We start from the raw sequence: 21,638 nt of genomic DNA on the forward strand, positions 1-21,638 counted from the left end.
GAAGATCCAGAAAGGTTTATTGTATGAAAGAAAGAACACAATGTCTGTACATATATTTACAGAATGAACTGGACTTATTTACAACAAAATTGAGTCTCTTCCCAGGAGAGGAAGAAGGGAGGGAGGGAAATGGAGACCCAGAGGCAGGAATAAAAGGGACTCCAATAGAAGTATAGGGGGCCAGGCAGTGGGGAAGAATTGAAGGAGAAATGAGGGGAAAAGTGATGGAGGGAACTAGGGCCTTCCTTTTAGGATGCCCACTGAACGCGTAAGGGGAAAAATAGGGAGAAGGTTGGGAGCAGTGTCAAGGACCATGACAGGTGCTCAGGGAAACTGAGAAGACATCAGAGGAGAGGCTTAGGAGGTATTCCTTGAACAGTGTCGGTCAGGGGAGGGAATGAGAGCTGAAGTGGGGGACTGTCCTGGGCACTCTATGGCCCTTTCCTAGTCCCAAAGGCTCTAACAGCCCCATATCCCTTGGATGGATGCCTCCAGTGTATATTTGGACAGTCTGGCTGCTTTCTGTATTGCGAGGGTTTTGGTTTGTGTCCAGCCCCAGGCCTGTGGGGGATACCCGTTCTCTTCCCCTTTCTCCCTACCCCAAAAGCTGCCTGCAGCCATGAGGGTGGGGAATGTTGAGGTGATGGGGAGTCTGGGAAGGCTACAGTTCACTGGAACGGACAGCGGGCTCCAGTTTGTGGGATAGAGCAGTGAGGACCTTGTCAAACTTCTCATAGCGAAGGGCCTGGCTGCTGGCTGCCCCTTGGCTACCCCAGAGAAGGCGCATCTGGAACTCTGTGCTGAATACTTCCAGAAGCTCTGGGAGCGCTTGGAATCCTGTGGGGAGAAAATAAGATGAAGTCCAGCCCTGAGAATCTCCCAAATCACCCTCAAACCTGGATCTTGAGCACACAACCTGGAAGCCTGGATGTCTGCCTCCCTGCTCTGCTTAGTTAAATCTTACTCATCTCTCAAGGTCCACACCATGTCCTCCTTTTGCCACAGAGCCTTCTGGGGTCTTTCTAGCACCTAGAGATCTCTTCCACCTCTGGACACACATTGCCATACCCTCCCGTAAGTAAGGGCTAGGTATTGAACCCAGGGGCTCCTGACTCCCAGTTCAAACTCCTCGAGTGGTAGACTCAAGTGGGAATTCTAACCATTCCTACTAAATATTTTAAACAACATTAATGCAGTTGTACATTTATAACATATAACAGGGCCAAATGAAATTTGTTCTTTGAAATTTCACACATAATGGGGATTGATAATTCAGGGAACACTCTCCTAGTTAACAATGCTTTTAAAATAAAATTGAGTTCAACAGAGGAAAAAAGAATGAATGAAAGAAGCATTTATTGAGCTCCTATTATGTGCAAAGCACTGGGGATCATGTTTATTATTAAAAATTTTCCATACCTGAACATCTCTCTCCCCAACTATGCTATAAATTTCCTAAAGATAGGGATTTTGTCTTGCTTATTTAAAAAAAAAACATTCACCGAGTACCTATTGGGGGCAGAGCACTCTTCAGGTGCTGAGGACTTATAAGATCTAGCTAAGACACAGACCCTCCCTCCCTTAGGGAAGCTCATAGTCTAAAGTCCAACACACACAACCACAATAACACAATATTATATTTGAGAGAAAGAGATAACAAAGGCAAATGCTATGGGAGGCCCAGGGAGGTCACTATTAACTAGAGGGATCAAGGAAGGCTTCTTAGAGGTGGCATTTAAAGTTGTGCTTCAAAGGTGGGGCAGGTAGCCATTTTGCTCTTCTGCCTTGGAAAACCAATACTTACTGTCCCTTCTAAGACCAAATAATTTAATTTTAATGTTTTAATTTAACTTAATTTTAAAGAATTTACAGGGTTTTTGCAAAAGTAAAATAAGAGTTGAGCAGGAATTGAACTGGTATATCATGCAAAGAGAAACATACACACACAGCTCTAAATAATCTATATTGCATTAAATAAAGAGAAGGAGATGATGGAAAAGAAAAACAGAGAGAGGGAAAAAAGGGAAATCAGAAGAAAGGAGGAAATAAGGAGAAAGAGAAAGAACTAGACTTAGTGGTAAAGAAATAGAAAAGAATTTGGTCCACAAGTGTCAGCCACACCAAAGAGCTCTTCTAGGCTTTTGACCTTTGGTGCTACTGAGACAGGCTGAGGATCCCCAGGACCCTGGGGAACTGACCTGAGTCTGCCTATTTCATTGGGATTACATCTCTGGGCTTCATAGTGCCTTACCTTGAAGCTTGACCTCAGCGTTGGTGTGGTACAGGCCCCCATGATGGGCCACAGTGCGAGCAGCTTCCAAGTGGGCAAGGACGACTTCTACCCCATGCTCTGTGCTTTCCCAAGGCTCTGGCCCCTCTGCGGGTGCAGTGTCACACTCCAGAAGGGTGATGAGGGGTAGCACATGAGGGAAGGTTGTGTTGCTCAGTGGAGGGCTGTCTATAGGTGGGAATAAACAGATAGGTAGCTCAGACTTCCATCCCATCAGAATCTCACCGCTCATTAAATGAGTCTATCAGGGCAGGAAGACAAAGTCAGGGCCACTATCCAATCTGTGTTCTTAAAGATCTCTCAAACTCCTATCTTCCTCTCCATTGCTTAGTTGTTTTTTTAGTCATGTCTGACTCTTCATGACCTCATTTAGGGTTTTCTTGGCAAAGATACTGGAATGGTTTGCCACTTTCTTCTCTGGCTCATTTGACAGATGAGGAAACTGAGGCTAACATGGTGAAGGGAGTTTCCCAGAGTCAAACAGCTAAGGATGTCTGAGGCCAGAATTGAACTCAGAGATGAGTCTTCCTGACTTCAAACCAGGTACTCTATCCACTGCCCCATCTAGCTGCCCCATCTTCCTCTTTACTTAGAATCATTTGAGCCAAAGGGAGGAACAGAAAGAACCACAGAGGGTCAGAGCTGGAAGAGACCTTAGAACATGAAACACTCAGAGTCAGAAAGGGAGGTGAAGAAACTATAAAATATATAAAAGTCTATAATAAATATATACATTTATTTTATTTTAAATTTAATATATTTTGAAATAAATAAAATATTAAAAAACATAAAACTACAAATCCAAGTCAGTGGAATAACTTGCTCCAAATCACATAGCCAGCTATTGGCAATTCTACAATTAAAACTCAGATCTCTTAATTCCCCAGGGTATAGGATTCTTTGTAACTCCATGGTCCTAACTTGGAACAATGTGGGAGCTTCCTTTCTTATACTCTACAAACCTAGATCAAATGAGATAAGGCACTTAGCACAGTGCCTGGCTCATAACAAGCACTTTATAAATGTTTACTATTGTTATTAATCATCTACACCTTGAGTACCACAAGCTAGGTAAGAAGGGAAGACTAAAATCTAGGATGCTCAGTGGATAGAACACCAGGCCTGGAGTCAGGAAGACTTGGGTTCAAATTTGGCCTCAGACACTTCCTAGTTATGGGACCCTGGTTCAAGTCACGTAGTCTTGTTTGCCTCCATCCCTCATCTATAAAATGAGCCAAAGGAGTATCACTGCCAAGAAAACCTCAAATGGGTCACAAAGAGTCAGACACAACTGAAATATCTGAACAACAACAAAGGCCATTGCATTTACTAGGCCTCCCTCAGTTTGGGAGAAGAGTCTAGTCCCTGTTCCACCCGGGTCCATGCCTTCCTGTGAGTAATGCCTATAAATGTCTGACAGCTCAGGCATACTTGGAGTGGGAGTGGGATGCTTGAGGGGGGAAGGGGAAGTACCCAGGAGCAGCCTACCTTTGCCTTCATTGAGACTTTTCAGGAAGGGCTTCAACTTCTTCTCATACAGGATGGCCCCTTCTGTGTGCCGCTGTCGCAGAGTCATCCACGTCTGCTCCAGTCGTGAGATCTGGAGTGGGGGAGGTGGGAGGGAGGGAGGAGTGGACACAGGACACAAGGAATGGTCAGTGAGTCAGAGGAGAGGGAAGGGACGAGGGTCCTTGCTGGAGGATGTTGGTTGGAGACAGATTTTTCCTTCAGAAAATCCAGCACAGGAAGCCCTCAATATTTTGTCATGATTTTTTCCCAATTCAACAGGTTGTCACTGAGTACCCTGTCCATACTTTTGGTCCAGATTTGTGGGTTTGCCAGTGGAGGGCAGTTCTATCATGATACAAGGGCTCTAACTATAACTACTTGATAACTTATAGTGTAGAACCTGAACCAGATTGAAATGTAATTGGGAAATCTTTAGCAAAATAAATAAAAATACATTAAGACAAAGATAATGTGTGGTTTTCTAAGTCATTAGATAGTCTACAGGGATCTTTATGTATGGTTCAATGGCCTCCTTCTTTTCCCCTTTTTTAAACCCTCACAATCTGTCTCAATATAAATTCTTTTTTTTAATCCTTACCTTCTGTCTTCCAATCAATACTATGTATTGGTTCCAAGGCAGAAGAGTGGTAAGGGCTAGGCAATGGGGGTTAAGTGACTTGCCCAGGGTCACACAGTTAGGAAGTATCTGAAGCCAGATTCAGACCCAGGTTCACCCATCTCTAGGCCTGGTGCTCTATCCACTATGCTACCTAGCTGCCTCCAATGGCCCCCTTTTCTACTTGAGTTTGACATTGCTGGTCCAGAGAATTACTTAGGGCACTGAGAAGTTATGTAGCTTCTCCACGTAGCTAATATGTGCCAGAGGCTAGATTTGAACCTGGATCTTGATCTTCCTGACTCCAAGGCTAGTACCCTATCCAACTATGGCTCCTAAACCCTTAATATTATACAACCGAAATGGACAGAACTGGGTCAGTTTGGCAGGAGAAGAGCAGGGAGGGGTAGGGAAAGGGAGGAAAAGTTACTCATCACTTATAGTACAAAAGCATTATTCATTTTGACAAGAAGATTCAGTTTAAATCTCCTCAAAACAATAGGATTGCTGCTTTACAGGCTGTGAGGAGAACACCTGTGAAAGGGAACTCCTTCTACCAGTTTAGATCTGCACCTGCTCTGCATTTTATAGTTTTGGGAAAGTGTCTGAGGTGTGAGACTTGTCCAGGAACAAGACTTTAACCTGACTCTGACCACTATACCAGGATGCCTCTCTAAAGCACTTTTCAGTGAACAGGATGATTTCAGAAAGAACTGGAAAGAGCTATGTGAACTGATACAGAGTGAAATAAGCAGGACCAGGAGAACACTGTATACAGAAACTGAAACATTGTGGGATGATCAAATGTGATAGACTGCTACTAACAGCAATACGATGATCTAAGACAACTCTGAGGGACTTATGAGAAAGAATGCTATCCACAGCTAAAGAAAGAACTGTGGGAGTAGAAATCTAGAAGAAAGTATGTGATTCATCATTCATTTATTTGGGCATATAATTTGGGGTTTTGGTTTTATAAGATTATTCACTTACAAAAATGAATAATATGAAACTATGTTTTACATGTATATAACCCAGGAAAAAATGAAAAAAATAAAATAAAATGTTGTTACTTTAAAATTAGGATTTAGGGGCCAAGTAGGCAACCCAATGGACTGAGAGCCAGGTATAGAGATGAGAGGACCTGGAATTCAAATGTGGCACTTCCTAGCTGCGTGACCCTGGGGAAGTCACTTAACCCCCATTGCCTAGCCCTTGCCACTCTTTTGTCTTGAAACTGATACTTAGTATTAATGGAAGGTAAGGGTTTAAAAAAAAAGGATTTAGAGCTGGAAAGAACTGAATTCCTTTAAGCTCCAAATCAATTATTCTTCCCCTCTGCTCTTTTCTGATCTCCTCTGATTTACAGATGGTGCAGAGGAATTGGTCTCTCCTTCAGAACTACAGTGAAATTCTCAGCTAGCTCTGTACTTCTCTTAGTCAAATACAATCACTCAGCTGCCCCTGCTCAAGGCAGACTGAAGATCCCAGAGCACCCTGACCCAAGGGAGCCCCCTTCAAGGTGATCTAGCCTGCCATGGGGCAGGGAGGGAGGGGGTCTTGGTTGGCAGCCATGACCCAAAAGGAAGAGGGAAGGAAGGGCCCCTACCTGGGCCATGTCCAAGGCACTCATGACTGCAGCAAAGCTGAACATGTTGCCCATAGTTCCTCGGAGCTCTGCTGCCAGCTGGATGGTCTTGTGCAACAGGGCTGCCCGCTCCTCTGTGGAGCCTGTGCAGCCCAGGATGTCCACAGCCAGCATGATGGACATGGTATGGAACCTGCCAGAGAATAAGAGGAGGGGGTCAGAGAAGAGGGAGGGGCAGACTAGGTCATGGAGTGGGGAGGGGAAGGAAGGGCCACTCAGAAGCCAGGACTGAGTTGGGAGAAGAGGGGATAACTGAGATTGGTCAGGGAGTGGGACTAGAGAGATGAGAAACTCAAGGTCCAAAAATCTCAGGTGGAAAAGGACCCTACAGTAATATGGTCCAAAGCAATCATTTATAGATGAAGTGAAAACCAGGATAGGGGGTTCTGGCTGGCCCAGGATGAGGCAAGTGGAAGGAACAGAGATGGAATTTAAATCAGAGCTCTAGACACTATAGCATGGACATCAGTGCCATGGTCCTGACCCTGAGAATCCTCTGGATGTGTGACTGGTCTCAAATGGTCCAGCCATATCTTGGGGAATCTCCATGTAAATGATCTTAGGGATGACAGACCCAGGGCCCAACTTCTCCCCTCCCCACCAGTCTCGGAGGCCCCTTCTCTCACCGTTCCAGCAGGTCCAGTCGGAGCTGCCGACCGTGGGGGAGTGTGAGCAGCTCCATGCCCGAGCGGACTCCCATGAGCCCTTGCATCTCCTTGGTAACGCCCAGTATCCTAGCAACCTGCCGGGATGCCCAGAGAGCTGATTAATCTCCTCTCATTGGGGAAGGGGCCAGAAGCAAGGGGTCAGGGGAAGAGGGATCATAGAATTATAGAATGTGAAAGCTGCAAGAGACTTTAGAGGTCATCTAGTCCAGAGCCCTCATTCCCCCAATAAGTTATCGATGACGCCGAGGGTGAAAGGACTGTGCGGAGATCTCGCAGCTAGTTAGCAGCAGAGCCTGGGTATCCCTGCTCAATAGTAGGGTCATGGGAGTTAAAGCTAGAGGGACCCCAGGGCTGTCTAGTCTAACCCCCCTCATTTTATAAACGAGCAAATTAAGGCCCCAAATGGTTAAATGACTTGCCCAAGGTTATTAGCGGTGGAAGCTGGGGAAGGGAAGGGGGAGATGGAAAAAGCCCTGTCTCTGAGCAGCCGGGGGGGATGGTGGAGAGGCAGGCTCTGCCCTTTTCCAGCCCCATTTCGAGCTCACCAGACAGTCCACTTTGGTGACATGCCGGGCCAATGTCTTAGCGTCCACATCAGCAAGCAGTTCCTTCACCTTCTTGAGGGTGCTCATCTCCAAGGGTTTGTTGTCCTTGGGAATCAATAGCGACTGGAAGGTGGTGGGATTGAAGGAAGATGTGACTTCTATGACGGGCGGTATGAAGCCCCCACCCTGGTCCCCTTCACGGGGTCCGTTCTCTGGTGCCCGCCCACCCATCAAGTGCTGTCCTTCTTCCACTTTTAGGCGTTCCACATAGCTCTTGACCCCACCAAGGCGGGTTGGGGGTTCTGGCGCCACACGTTCTCGGCTGCCCCTTATGGGGGGCTGCAGCTGGCAGTAGTGGCCAGAGTCCGGGTCGCTGTAGCTGTTGAGGGATGGGGATGGGGAGGCCTGACGGTAGCTGTGACAAGGGGTGGGGTGGACGCTGTTGCCTGGCTCACTAGGTGGTGGTTTGGTGCCATTTCCTGGGCATAATTGGGGCTCACTGGAACGACGGATGACAGGGGAAGTGGGCGTCATGCCAGCAGATGGGATGCCTGGAACATTCACGCGGGTCACTATAGAGAGATAAAGGAAAAACTCATAGCCTCAGAGCATTTGGAACTGAGAGAAATTTTAGTGATCAACTAACTAGTCCAGTCTTATTTTCTGTGCTTCACACAGCAAAGGGAGATTTGAACTCAGATCCTTTGACTTCAAATACATGCTCCTTCCACTACATTAGATACTATGGCTGAGAACCATAGGTACAGATTGCTGAGGTTCAGTGCCCTTTTCCTCATCCCTGTTAAGCTGACTGGTTCACTCCCAGGGTTTCCCTGAGTGCTTTTACCTCCCTCCCCACCATCAACATGACCAAACTCAACATTCTTTCTTGGTCTCTGACACTGAAGAGGAGGTGCTGATCCAAATGACTTGGACTAGGCCTGGCATGATACCCTGAAACCTAGACATTCAGAATATATAACCTTTTGGAAAATAACAAAAACAAAATTTTACCTTCTGTCTTAGTATCAGTTCTAAGAAAAGTGGCAAGGATTACACAATTAGGGTTAAATGACTTGCCCAGGGTCACACAACTGGGCAGTATCTGAGGCCAGATTTGAAAGAACATATAGCCTTTCAGCTATTGGTGGTGCCCCCGAGATACTCAGCAGGACTGAAGACTGTTCAAAACCACTTCACGATGCTTAGAATTTAAAATAAGAATGTTTATTTTTAGAGGTTTATTTAAGAAATTGTTCAGTTGTTTTTCAGTTATGTCTGATTCTTCATAACCCCATTTGGGGTTTTTGACAAAGATACTGGAGTGGTTTGTCATTTTTTTCTCCAGTTCGTTTTACAGATGAGGAAACTGAGGCAAGCAAGGTCAAGTGCCTTGCTCAGGGTCACACAGTTAATAAGTATCTGAGGCCAGACTTGAAGTCAGGTCTTCCTGGCCATCTCACTACCTAGTCACCTCGTTTAAGACTAGTCTATATTTGTTGAGTTGTGTAATCTTTGAGAGGTTGAGTTAGTGGATAGAGGGGGACTAACCTTAGAGTGGGGGAGACCTGAGTGCAAGTCTTCCTCCAACCAGGGTGTTGACAAAAAACTGTGTGGTCATGGGAAATCGCTTAACCTTTTGGTGCCCCTGACAACTAACTCTTGGAAAGCACTAAACAACAGACCCTCCTTCTAATTCCCTATAACAATGAAATCACAGGTCTGAATAAACTTTCATATAGAAGGGTTTTTAAAAATTTCTCTGCCTAAAGCCCTTTGCGTAAGGCACAGTTTAGTCATCTACAACAAAATTAGGTTAGGGAACACAGTTTAAAAAAAACAAAAAACGAGTGGGTGGCAGGGAGGCTGCCCTTGCCCAAGACTGACTGTGTACATAGTTCTGTGTAAATCACTTATCCTTCCTAGTGCTCTAGGGAGCTGATTTCCCCAGACAAGAAGGTTCTTTTCTTTTCTTTTTAAAAACTCTTATCTCCTGTCCTAGTAACACCTCTAAGACCAAAGCACCAGAGTTAGGCAATGGGGGTTAAGTGACTTACCTAGGGTCACACAGCTAGGAAGTGTCTGAGGCCACATTTGAACTCGGGGTCTCTCAACTCCAGGTCTGGCTCTCTAACCACTGTGCCACCTAGCTGCTCCTGCTAGAAGGTTCTAAATGCACTAGAGGAGGAAATTCCTCACCAGGAGCTCCAAACATAATTAAACTACAAGTCTGGGCCCCAAACAGGCTGCCTCCTTAGACCCCGGATCTCCAGGCACCTTTTTTTTTTTACCCCAGGTCTTTGCCTCCCTTTGCTAGAGCTGAAGACAAACACTCCCTTCTGGAGACTTCAACAAAGAAAGAGTGCTTTTTGAAACCGAAACTTTTCTACGTTGAAAGTTATTCCCAGGATCTCCTTTGCCTTGAGACCACGTTTAACGTATAATGAGTCATAGTTACAGCCAATTACAGTGGGCAGGCTTGCCACATAACCTGAAAAAACCATGGCACGAGGAAGGACTATGTATAATGCATTGGAAATAATGATGACAATAATAATAATAATGATTAGCATTTCTACAGTGCCTACTATTTGCCAAGCACTCTGCTAAGTGATTTATAAATTTATAAATATTATCTAATTTGATCTTCATAATAATACCGGAAAGCAAAAACTATTGTTATCCTCTTTTTACAGTTGAGGAAACAGAGATAGAGATTAAGTGACTTGCCCAAGGTCACACAGTTATTAAGTGTCTGAGGCCACATTTGAATTCAGGTCTTTCTCACTCCAGGGCCTGGCCCATTTCTACCTCTAGAGATTTCCTTTTTTGAATACCTCTCCTCTTCCTATGGGCATCTTATCTTTTTTCATTTGAATTATTCTTTCTAGAAGTTTTTCCAGGGATTGGTGCATATATTCTGTAGTCCCGAGAGAACTTGAAGAACGAGTCATTCCATTCCATCAGCATTTTAAGGAAGGTTACAGATGTGACAGGCTCAGGTACCAGCTAGAGATAATCCCATCTATCCTCTGACCTTAGAGATTGACCTGGGACTGAGGCACTAATGCCTGTAGACACACACACACACACAAGAACAATCCACACTCAGATGCCCAGAGACCCAGCCCTCCCTTCCCTCGTCCCTTCCTCTAGGGACATACCAGTGCTATAGGCTGGTGATCCAGGGCTCTCGGAGATGGGAGACATGGGAGAGTGCAGGTCTGGGATCTGGTCCATGCTGAGGGCACAGTTGCGGATGGCATCACGGTGATGGGGCAGAGACACGCTGCAGACCGGAGAAGAGTACATCCCCCTCAGCGCAGTGCCTGGCTCACTTAGGTGGCCCCCACTATTAGCTATCCCCACATCTTGTCCTCCTCCTGTCCTGGGTCCCTCCTCCATTATTCTGTCCTGCCTCCTACTTTTCTGTTCCCCAACCTGCCAGATCAGCTTTCTTTCTTTTTTTTTTTTAAACCCTTATCATCCATCTTAGAATCAGTCCTGTGTATTGGTTCCAAGACAGAAGAGAGGTAAGGGCTAGGCAATGGGGGTTGTGACTTGCCCCGGGTCTCACAGCTAGGAAGAGTCTGAAGCTAGATTTGAACCCAGGACCTCCCACCTCTAGGCCTGGCTCTCAATCCATTTAGTTACCCCAGCTGCCCCCCAGGCCAGCTTTCTTAACCCTCGAACATCTTCCCTTTCCCAGACCCTCTTCCTCTACTCTATGATTATCCTAAACATCTGGAGGATTGAGGGAAGTGGGGAATTGGTTCATTAAGAGATCAGTGAAACTAAGAAACATGTCTGCAGCTGTCTGTGCCCCCTCCAGATATCCTTGGGGGTGAAGCCCTTTCTAGGGTAAGGCAGGGGCTGATGCTGCAGGGTTTCCTCTGACTGTGTACTTGAGTTCCTTTTTCTTCCAGAAACTCCAAAATGACACAACCCTTTTATCCCTTCTTTTCTTCCCCTTACTTAGGCCCCGTCAGCCACAGACAGTCTCTCTCCCTGAAACTGGCCCAATGAACACAGAGCATTTAGCCCCTGGGTTTGGGGGCCGTATCTGGCTCTGTCTTTGGAGAACAAAACCCAAAGCCTATCCCAGAGGCGGTACCCAGCGAAGCGACCAAACACTGCCTGTGCCATCAGCTCTAGGGTAGAAACACCTCACTTCCTTTGGAATGGAGAAGGCTGGCAGAGAGGCTGAGGAAGCTAACGGGAGGCGGCCCAGCTCGGAGCCCGTCAGGGTCTCCGTCCTATCTAGCACCTGGCTTCCTCACACGCCTTGTGGTTCTTGGCACAAGCCTCAGCCTTTGAGTCCAGGCCACAAGCACTTCTGCCGCTGCCCATCCAGGACGGATCAGGCTCGAGCAGCGCCAGGCTCTTTCCAGCATTCTCAGGCCCAGGATGAAAGGATGTCCAAGGGGCACAGAGGGGAAATGACAGAGGAATGGCTTTCTCTCATCTGTGTCCCAAGAGAAGTCCCAATGGAGTCAGGATTCTGTGGTCTTATAAGCTATAGAAAGGACTTTGAGAAGAGGCCAAGAAAGATATAGTGAGGAAGAAGAAGGGGCATCCTAACGTGCAGGTGCCCAGGACTATCCGGAATAAGAGAAAGTTGTGCCAGTCATCAGTGTCCTAGGCACTGGGGGGGGAGAGGAATGTGCCCAGACTCGATTCCTTCTCTTCCTCATGCTGCCCAACAGACCCTCATCTGAGCCCAGGAAGGTCTATTCAGCCAAGGCACTCCCCTCCTCCCCCCAAAAGAGCAAGGTGGGCACCCCAGTGGGCAGCACAGAGCCATTGACCATAGAATACCAAAGCTGAAATGGACCATAGATACCATCCAGTCCACCTACTACATTTTACAGAGGAAGGAAGGGAGAGAAAAGAGAAGTGAATCGCTGCAGGTCCCCTACCTGGTGGGGCAGCCCTCGCCTCTGGTTATCTTGTCTGCCGTCAGTCCGTCGGTCATGGTGACGCTCCTTCTTTTCATGTGGCCTCCTTTCTGGCTAGAGGGGCTGGCAGGGCCCCCAGACTTGCCATGGCCAAGCCCATAGCTGGCTTCCAGGTAACGCAGGGGGAAGGTACGGTTGATGGGACAGTAAATAATGGCTCCGCTCTGCTCGGACACAGCCTTGCGGCTTCCCACATAATAGCGGACCAAGGCAGGCACGTGGTCAAAGCTCTCCTGTTCAAAGAGGTATTGGATATGGGTATAGTTCTCACTGGCCTTGACCATGACCTTGTTGATCTTGAAGTGCAGGGGCTGGTTGTGCCAGCGACAGGTGAGGACGTAGTCACCCAGGCTAGTCAGTGAATCACGGATGAGGAAGTCTCCGTTCCGTTGAACAAGGCTCTCTGAGACCTGTGGAGAAACAAATCAGAACCTGGTACTTGGGAAAAGGGAAGAGAGGGAAGAAGGGCAGGAATACATGGCAGCTGGGTGGCTCAATGGATTGAGAGCCAGGCCTAGAGATGGGAGGTCCTGGGTTCAAATATGGCCTCAGACACTTCCCAACTGTGTGACCCTGGGCAAGTCACTTCACCCCCCCAACCCTTAACATTCTTCTGCCTTGGAGCCAACCATCGATTCTAAGACAGAAGGTAAGGGTTTAAAAACAATGTACAAGGGGCCAAATTTACATTCAGATCAAGTGACATACATGACTAGGGGAAAAAGGAGGAAAGACAGATATTCCCTACTCACACTGTCTTAATAATGATAATGATTTTCACCACCTCTGCCAACACCATCACTATTACTGATAACAGTCATCCTCAACACATCCTCATCATAATAAATTATTTTAACCTTTAGCTTCTATCTTAGGATGGAATTATTGGTTCCAAGGCAGAAGAGAGGTAAGAGCTAGGCAACTGGGGTTAAAGTGACTTGCCCAGAGTCACACATAGCTAGGAAGTGTCTGAGATCAGATTTGAACCCAGGACCTCCCATCTCCAGGCCTGGCTCTCTGTCTACTGAGCCACCTAGAGCGGGCCATCTCCATAGTCATTGTCATTGCTAGCAGTCACTTCTCATGTCTATCATCATTTCTGTTGTCATTAGCCTCATAAATATGACTGTCACCATCATTACCAACATCGCTTTCTCCATAATCATCATCTCCATCACCTGTTATCACCATGGCAACTATCTAACCCCATCACTACACCACTATTATCATCAATATTGGTATCACCATCAACACTACCAGTGACCATCACCACTGCCAAACAATATTTGAGCACATCTCTGGACAGGAGCACTTTTGGGGGCACTCTATTTAAAGTAACTATTTGATTCCTGCTCACACAAACCTCATTTCTGACTACTTGGAAGTTTTTTTTTTCCTAGTCTAAAAAGTCTACACTGATTATATTATTGAACTGCATTTTTTAAAAGTATATGAGCAAGACCTATCTTGTGAGTGTAATCTAGATGGTACATGCCCCTGCAACCAAGCCTGGAGCATCAGTTATAAAAACCCCAAGTCCTTCCTCTCTCAGGAAGATGATTGAGAGATTCTTAAGCCTTTGGAAAGAATGGATTACTAAGATCGCTTCTGCCCCTAGCCACCATCTAGAAAATCAATAATGCCCAAACCACTAATGAAATCTCCTGGTTCTGTCACTTAACTACCTGTACCGTGACCAAGGTCATTTTGCTCTCTGGGACTCAGTTTACTCATCTTTAAAATAAGAGCAAATGACTTCTAAGATATCTTCTAGCTCTAGGTCTATGGTCCTATGAACCTATGATCCCAGACTGTGGGAAAATGCACGTTAATCACTCCCCTCTCCACAGTTCTGACAATTGCCAAACTAGGATTTTCATCTCTTCCCTTGTATCTGGTCATGAAGAGTCATTTTCAAGTCCTCAGTCCCAAGCATCTGAAAGCTAGGCTTCTTTGGAACCAGGGACATTGGGGTGCTGAATCCAGGCCCTAGACAATCAGACCCTTGCTCACCTCTCTGGGAATGCGGCCATGGTACCAGGCATGGCTTCGGAGATCAGTACTGCTCAGCTTCAGCTCTTCTTCTAGTTCTTTGTGAAGTTTCTCTGGGGAAGAGTCCAATATGTACTTCTCCTTTGAGAACTGAGAGAAGAAAGACAGAGAGAGGGTGTTAGCCTGGGAACCCCCTTCATCAACTCATGTGATCCCTTTGGAAATGGCTCCCCCATGCCTGGAAGCACTGAGGCTCAGGGTCCAGAAGATGGTTTCTCCAAGGATAAGGAGGAAAATCCCACTACATGTCTCTAGACAGAGCTTTGCTGTCCAGAGTTATCGGACCTTCCTAACAACCCTGTAATGTAGGCAGGCAGAAATGAGTATTCATATTTAACAGATGATAAGGCAGGCCTCGAGGTGCAGAGAATGAAGGGATTTTCCCAAGGTCACCTGATGAGTTAGTGGAAGAGCCAGGATTTTGCAAATGCAGAGCTCCCGGACTCCCAGTAAAATCTCTTCCCACTACATCTTTATGCCTCTCCCTTCTCTCCAGTCATTATGACTTTGACACCTGCTGCCCACAGGTCCTCCCTCCTCCCTCCTCCCTCCTCTCCTGCCACAGGTGTGAACTCGACAGGTTATTCTGGGATCTTCTGTCCCAGCGGGGAGGAGGGAGGCTGACGGAATCCTGGAGAGACCCAGGGCCTGTGAGAATAGCACCAGGAGGGAGGGAGATCAGGGGTTGCTATTTCCCTTCTCCAGATAGGTCAGGAGGAGAAACAGCTGCCCTGATTTAGCTTGGAGGGAGGACCCAAGTGAAACCTGTACTTTGAAATCTTCCCCTGTCCATATCCAGCCTTGGACATTTCTTTAAGCAACCTCAGTCCAAAATTCAAGACCCATTGAACTAATGGAGACAGTATATTTCAGTGGGAAAGCATTCTTGAGGGGTTCTGCACTCCTGACTGGCTGTGGGACCTTATGCCACTGCTCCACTCTGAACCCTAGCTTGTCCCAGCTCTGATATTCTGATTGAAGAGTATGAAGGGGGCTGACAGACCTAACACGTACAGACTACAGTTGAAAAGATCTCCTTAAAGCTTAGGGTAGGGAGACCCCCAAATCCCTATCACTTCCTTGTCTTTAGGTGTCCCTATATTTTTTTTGCCCCTTGGGTCCAGGGGAGGAGGGGATGCTGGAGGCCTCACTGGATAGATAGAGGAGAGTCCCCGGTGCTGCATCCGCTCTCTGCCCTGCCATTGGCCAGAGATGATCTCACTGCTTCCCAGCTTGCTGGTGTGTGATTGGTGGAGGCCACAGGGATGCTGTTGTCAGCTGGATGGGGGCCAGTCATTCATGCAGGGCTCAGAGATGAGTGTGTGTGAGAGGGGGGAAAGAGGGAAAGGGAGAAATGATCAGCTCCCTGTCTCCCTGAAAGAGGCTGGAACCTAAAAGGCAAGTGAAGAGAGGGTGGCAAAGCAATGGCTGGGTATATGTGACTAGTCTCCTGTCAACCCCTCCCCTTTCCACTTGGTTTCTCTTTTAACCCTTCCTGTGCCTCAGTTTCCCAACCCTATGGAAGCCCAACACATCCAAGATTGATGCTCATCCAGAGAGGCTGAGGTCCTCCCCCTCCCCTGCCTCCAAGGCATCTTGTTTAACTCTTTCAATGCCAGGATCTAGTCTCATACCTGCACTTGCCAAGCTGGGTTCAGAGATCCCTGCCTCAGATGTTTCAGTACCTACTTGGGTGACAGTCCAAACTCAACCTCTACCCCTTCCCCAGGTAATTCTCCAAAGAACAGGTAAGTGGTGTGCACTCAAGCACCAGTCCAGTCGCAAGTCCCAAAGCCTTTCCTCGCCAGCCCCCTTCCCGAAGCACAGCCACAGAACAGAAATCAGAGATCAGAGGCTCCTCCTGGATAGTCCTCCTGGATACAATGGGAACAATTCCCTCCTTCCCTACTATACTCCCTTTCCCCAACTTTGAAGGGCTCCGAGCTCCAGGTAGGTTGCTGAGGGGAATGGGCTGGGGCAGAGGGGAACTCCTTCTGGGCATCAAGGGCCACTTGGCAGGAGACAGTGACCCCATTGCCTTCCTCTGACCACAGAGCTCTAGCTCTGCAGGATGAGCTGGCACTGGGGGAGGCACAGACCGGTTTCCTGAAACCAGAATTGGAGATGCGGCTGCTCCTCCAGATCCTGCTTCCACAGGGGGAAAGGGGGTGGGGGGAGGTAGAGGGAATAGAGGGTGTTCCCCCATCACCCAAAGGTGGCAAGGACATTGAGCTTGGTGATGGGGGGTCAGTGACAGAGCAACCCCCTCATCTCCTTTCTGGGTGGGGGCACGTCCCCGCTTTCCCTCACCTTGCGGCAGACCAGTCAGCCCCGCAGTAGGTTCACCCTCCCACCCCCCCTTGTACTCCAAGTGGGCAGCACCCATTTGTCTCCTCTGACCCCAACATAAAGTCAATAGGCAAGGGGGTCCCCAAACAGTCACTAGCCCCACAGCACAGACCAAGAAGGACACATCCCCTGCCTACCACCACTGTCCCCTTATAGAGACAACCCTGAGGTGTCCCCCAGCTGCCTCGGCTTCTAGACAACTGACCCCTGGCCCAGGAGATTACTCTACCAGGTCCCCTGAAGCCCAGAGGCAAAGGACATCCTCTGGCCTCCCTCCCACCGGCCTCTGGCCCCTCACCTGCACGAAGGAACCCCGGTAGAAGCAGCATGCCGCCGCTGACAGGGCACTCCACAGGCTGCAGCGCTCCGTCATCCCTGGCCACTCTGGGCTCTGGGCCCGGGGGCAGCAGGAGCCGAAGAGTCCGACTCACTTGGGGTTAGGAGGGTGGTAGGGGCTGGCACACTGAAGAGGGGCTGAGCTGGGCTGGGATCAGGGCTGGGGCCACCAGGCAGCAGCTCAGCTTGGGTCTGTGCCTCTTCCTCAATTACCTCATCTCCTTGTTAGGGGAGGAGCAGGGAGGTGGGGGGAGGGAGGGAGGGGCGGGGAGACCCCACCCCCTTAGCCAGCCAGGGAGAGGGGAGGGGGCTATTGTTCCTCCCTCAGCCTGCCTCCAGCCTCGCCCCCTCCTCCCTCCCCTCTCTATCATCCTCCTTCCTTTTTCTCCTTCCTGGAGTGCTGGCCAGCTCCATCCCGGGTGCTCCTAGACTCTGCAGTAGGAAGGTCTAAGAGATATACATAGGGGTCTTGCCTCTAGATGGAATTACCATGCTCAAGGGCTCTGTAGGATGGGGGGGGGGAGGAGAATTCCCCCCCAAAGAACTTTATAGTGAGGTCCTGGGGGGAGAGAGGACCAAGGACATCTCCCTCTCTGTTGGGTGGGGGCTGGGGGTTAGTGCTAAAGATTCTCCTACATAAACATACTCTTGGCCCTGAACATCTTATGGAAGAAGGGGAATAGTTCAGAATCAATCCATGGTAATGAATTTTAAAATCCTATTTGTATTAAAAGAATAAATTAAGGGACTTTGCTTTACAAAGGGACTTACAATAGGCCTTCTAAACAGAATTTTAGAATATTGGAAGCACAGTAATTTCTAATTCCAGAGTTAAGAAGGCACTTTACTTTAGAGGTCACTTAGTATACAACCTCTCTTTTAATGTAGTTATTATTATTGTCATTATTAATTTTATTTGAGCTTCCTTTCAGTGCAGAAACCCTTCAATGACAAGTCATGTTTGACAGAGATTACAATGGAAAGAAGGTTGGATTTAGAAACAGACAGCTAGGAGATAAACTTGAATTAAGCACCTACTGTGTTCCAGGCATTGTGCTAAGTGGTAGGGATGAAAGAAAAGAAAAGAAAGAGAGAAAGAAAGAAAGAAAAAAGAGAGAGAGAGAAAGAAAGAAAGAAAGAAAGAGAGAAAAAGGAAGGAAGGAAGGAAGGAAGGAAGGAAGGAAGGAAGGAAGGAAGGAAGGAAGGAAGGAAGGAAGGGAAGGAAGGAAAGAAGGAAGGAAGAGAGAGAGAATGAAAGGCAGACAGAAAGAAAAAAACAAGTTCTTGCTTTCAAGGATCTCAGAGAATTTGGGGTTCTTATCTTGCCATTTCACTACCCACGTGACCTTGGGCAAATCACTTTGCCTTCTTTAAGCTTCAGTTTCCTCATCTGTAAAAACGAAGAGGGTTGGACTAGATGACCTCTTTAGGGACTTGCTGCTTTAAATCTACAAACCTATTCCCTCTAGTAATGAGGCAGCTCATTCCACTGTTGGACAGCTCTAACTGTCCTTTCTTCCTCCCTCCCTCCCTCCCTCCCTTCCTTCTTTCCTCCTCCCTCCCTCCCTCCCTCCCTCCCTCCCTCCCCTCCCTTCCCTTCCTTCCTTCCTTCCTTCCTTCCTTCCTTCCTTCCTTCCTTCCTTCCTTCCTTCCTTCCTTCCTTCCTTCCTTCCTTCCTTCCTTCCTTCCTTCCTTCCTTCCTTCCTCTCTCTCTCTCTCTCTCTCTCTCTCTCTCTCTCTCTCTCTCTCTCTCTCTCTCTCTCTCTCTCCTCCCTCCCTCCCTCCCTCCCTCCCTCCCTCCCTCCCTCTCTTCCTTCCTTCCTTCCTTCCTTCCTTCCTTCCTTCCTTCCTTCCTTCCTTCCTTCCTTCCTTCCTTCCTTCCTTCCTTCCTTTCTTTCTTTCTTTCTTTCTTTCTTTCTTTCTTTCTTTCTTTCTTTCTTTCTTTCTTTCTTTCTTTCTTTCTTTCTTCCTTCCTTCCTTCCTTCCTTCCTTCCTTTCTTTCTTTCTCTTCCTTCCTTCCTTCCTTCCTTCCTTCCTTCCTTCCTTCCTTCCTTCCTTCCTTCCTTCCTTCCTTCCTTCCTTCCTTTCTCTTTCTCCTCTCCGTCTCTCTTTCTTTCTCTCTTTTTTTTTTGAGTTGAAAACTGCCTCCCTGTAACTTCTGCCTTGGTTTTTGTTCTGTCCTCTGTTTTCTCTCCCATGTGATGAAGAGACATTTTCCTCTTCCAGATTATTGCTCATATGATGTCTTCCAGACTTCATCATCCTGTCATCTCTCCTCCCTCAACTCACCTTTAAGTATAAGGAATACTTGACAGGTGATGAAAAGAGCTAACAAAGCTAGAAATCCAGAGATCTGGGTTCTAATTTCAGCTCTGAGTTTTCATAAGAAGATCATAAATCTAGAACTAGATTTGCACATTTATCCAACACCCTTCATTTTATAGATCAGGAGAATCCTCGAGGCCCAAGAGCTTCAGGTCACACAGAGACAGGATTTGAATCCCATTGGTGCTCTTTCCATAGTTCTATAGTTCTGTTTTCTCAAGTGTTCTATGAGGCATCACACTGGAAAGAGATAGACCACTACTCTACAAACCACACAAGGTCCTCAATCCCACCCTACCTCTAGCCCCTTCCGCACTTTCAGAAGATGGAAAAGGAGGAAGAAGGACAATGGAGCACCTACCTTCACATAGTCTCCTCCTGACTCAGACCACTATGGACACTGCAAAGAATAGAGGAGAGTGAATATTGAATGCCCTCAACCATCACCATCTATGTGCCCATCTGGACCCCACCAAACTTGGAGGATCCTTTTGACACAGTACTTGGCACACAGTGGGCAATTAATAAAAGCTTATTAATTTCTTGAAGATGGGGGAAGCAAAGAGAAAGGGCGAGGATGGTAAGAGCTAAAATTTCTTCCCAGAACTGTGTCTGGGCTTTTCAGTACTGAACAGACACATTCTGAACCTTTCTCAGGAACCTATCCTCAAAAAGGGGTGTCATGGCACCAGTCTGGGTGTCAAGACACCTGAGTGTTAGCCCTGCCTTTGTGATGACTCTAAAATCTCATGATTCTTTTAACGTGCTATGTGACCTTGGGTAAGTCCCTTCCCCCATGTGAAAATTGAGGGAAATGGCCTGGATCATGGCTAAATTCCCTATCTGCTCTATCATTTTATGATTCCCATTACTCTCCCCAATCAGCAGTAGGAAGTCCTTCCCCACACTTTCCCCCTAATTCTTCATGCTAGACTTTAACCTTTGAAGTAGTAGACAGAAGAATCCCCCGTTTAGTTCCAAATCTGCTCTGGAGCATATGGCAGAGAGATAAAATGAGACATCTCCCTATACTCCAACCCCACCCTGTCGTTTTTCCCGGGTGAGGTGGTTCATCCTACAGTTTCCGGCCATTCAGGCCCGGATATCCTTCCACTTCTGGGAACAGGGAGGGCCTGGGACATTGGGATCACACAAGTGTTTCCTCTGCCTTTTCCTGCCTAGATTCCTCCCACCTAGGGCCTGGTGGCTGAAGGGCAAAACCCTGGGGAGCTCAAGAGGGTTAAAAAGGCCCAAGAAACAACTTGTTGGCATCTGACGGCTAAAGTCTCATCAGTTTATGAGGCTGCAGAATGACTCTAAGGCAGACGAAGGTGCAGAAAGAAGAATGCTCAGGCTCACAGCCTGCAAGGAAAACTTGGGTTTCAGTCTCATCTTGGCAACTTGCTAGCCTTGAGATAATAATGAGTCCCCTTCTCTCCCCTACGCAGCAGTTCCTTGTCTTTAAAAAGAGAAAGATGGGGCTAGATGACCCCTAAGGCCTCTTTTTGCTAAAATATTTAATGTGATCCATCAAGATCAATTCATTTACTGTATTTTCACCTGATTCTTCTCCAGCATTATCAAATCCAGTAATTTTTTTAAATCATGCTAAAAAATGAGCTCCAATAATTAAGTATATTAATTATTTAAAATAGCCGGCTCCATTCATCTATTTATATGTTTTTATTTTGTAGACTCACAAGGTGCTCAATTATTCAATAGCAGCAAAGAATGAGATAAATCAGCTCAATTATTTGATTAATCAGCATTAATTACATTAATTGATCACACAAGCCAATTTATTTTTATTATTAATGCTTGCTAATTCTTTCATTAGCTTGAAGAAGTATGCTAATAAAGCAGTTTTAATAAACCCATTTTTCCCTTTTTCAGAGAGTTCATGGCACTTTTCAATCTGAGGTTTCCCCTCCTCAGCTGCTCTAGAGTGAGATGACTCTCTACATGAAAGAGAAGGAAAATGGAGACCTGGAAAGAGAAGGAACCAATCCCAATTCCTCTGTCAGTTTGGCTGCTAATCTGGAAAGCATGAGACAATGGAAAGAGAGGATCTTCCTTACACTTGTCCCATCTGGACTGATGCCAAGGGGTGTCAAGGGGTGGCCACTTCTTGTTTTTGTCCCCAGTCTTTGAGGAAAGGAATCATTAGGAGTCATTAGAGTCTCTAGAAAGTTCTTGAGACTCAGAGATGACATCTTGAAAAATTTGTGAAGAAGATAGACTAGCCTTCTGGGCATAATCAAGATCAGATCTTTCTTTTGGTGAAATAAAAAATCCCAGAAACTACTCAAAGTTTGTTCTTTTCTTAGAGCCTATCTGCAAGA

The 21,638-nt window shown here is 47.0% G+C and overlaps 1 protein-coding gene and 1 pseudogene across 2 annotated transcripts in view; both read right to left on the minus strand.

Annotated features, from left to right (window-relative positions):
* LOC100011772 (SH2 domain-containing protein 3C) overlaps positions 1-21,638 on the minus strand; it is a 27,373-nt gene continuing 5,735 nt past the window's right edge. Inside the window, exons 1-10 of one of the 2 annotated variants that reach the window (XM_001365833.5) lie at positions 16,934-18,154; positions 14,248-14,376; positions 12,196-12,644; positions 10,441-10,565; positions 7,277-7,848; positions 6,690-6,805; positions 6,025-6,196; positions 3,779-3,890; positions 2,252-2,458; positions 1-837 (exon numbers count right to left, since the gene is read on the minus strand). In XM_001365833.5, coding sequence (XP_001365870.2) covers positions 662-837; positions 2,252-2,458; positions 3,779-3,890; positions 6,025-6,196; positions 6,690-6,805; positions 7,277-7,848; positions 10,441-10,565; positions 12,196-12,644; positions 14,248-14,376; positions 16,934-17,008 — 2,133 coding nt within the window. In that variant the 5' untranslated portion in view covers positions 17,009-18,154 and the 3' untranslated portion in view covers positions 1-661. Of the gene's footprint in view, positions 838-2,251; positions 2,459-3,778; positions 3,891-6,024; positions 6,197-6,689; positions 6,806-7,276; positions 7,849-10,440; positions 10,566-12,195; positions 12,645-14,247; positions 14,377-16,933; positions 18,155-21,638 lie in introns of those variants that run through there. The other variant, XM_056812453.1, reaches the window with a different exon arrangement.
* LOC130456457 (SH2 domain-containing protein 3C-like) overlaps positions 18,802-21,638 on the minus strand; it is a 17,768-nt pseudogene continuing 14,931 nt past the window's right edge.

This window comes from Monodelphis domestica, chromosome 1 (genome assembly GCF_027887165.1).
Source record: "Monodelphis domestica isolate mMonDom1 chromosome 1, mMonDom1.pri, whole genome shotgun sequence".
NCBI lineage: Eukaryota > Metazoa > Chordata > Mammalia > Didelphimorphia > Didelphidae > Monodelphis > Monodelphis domestica.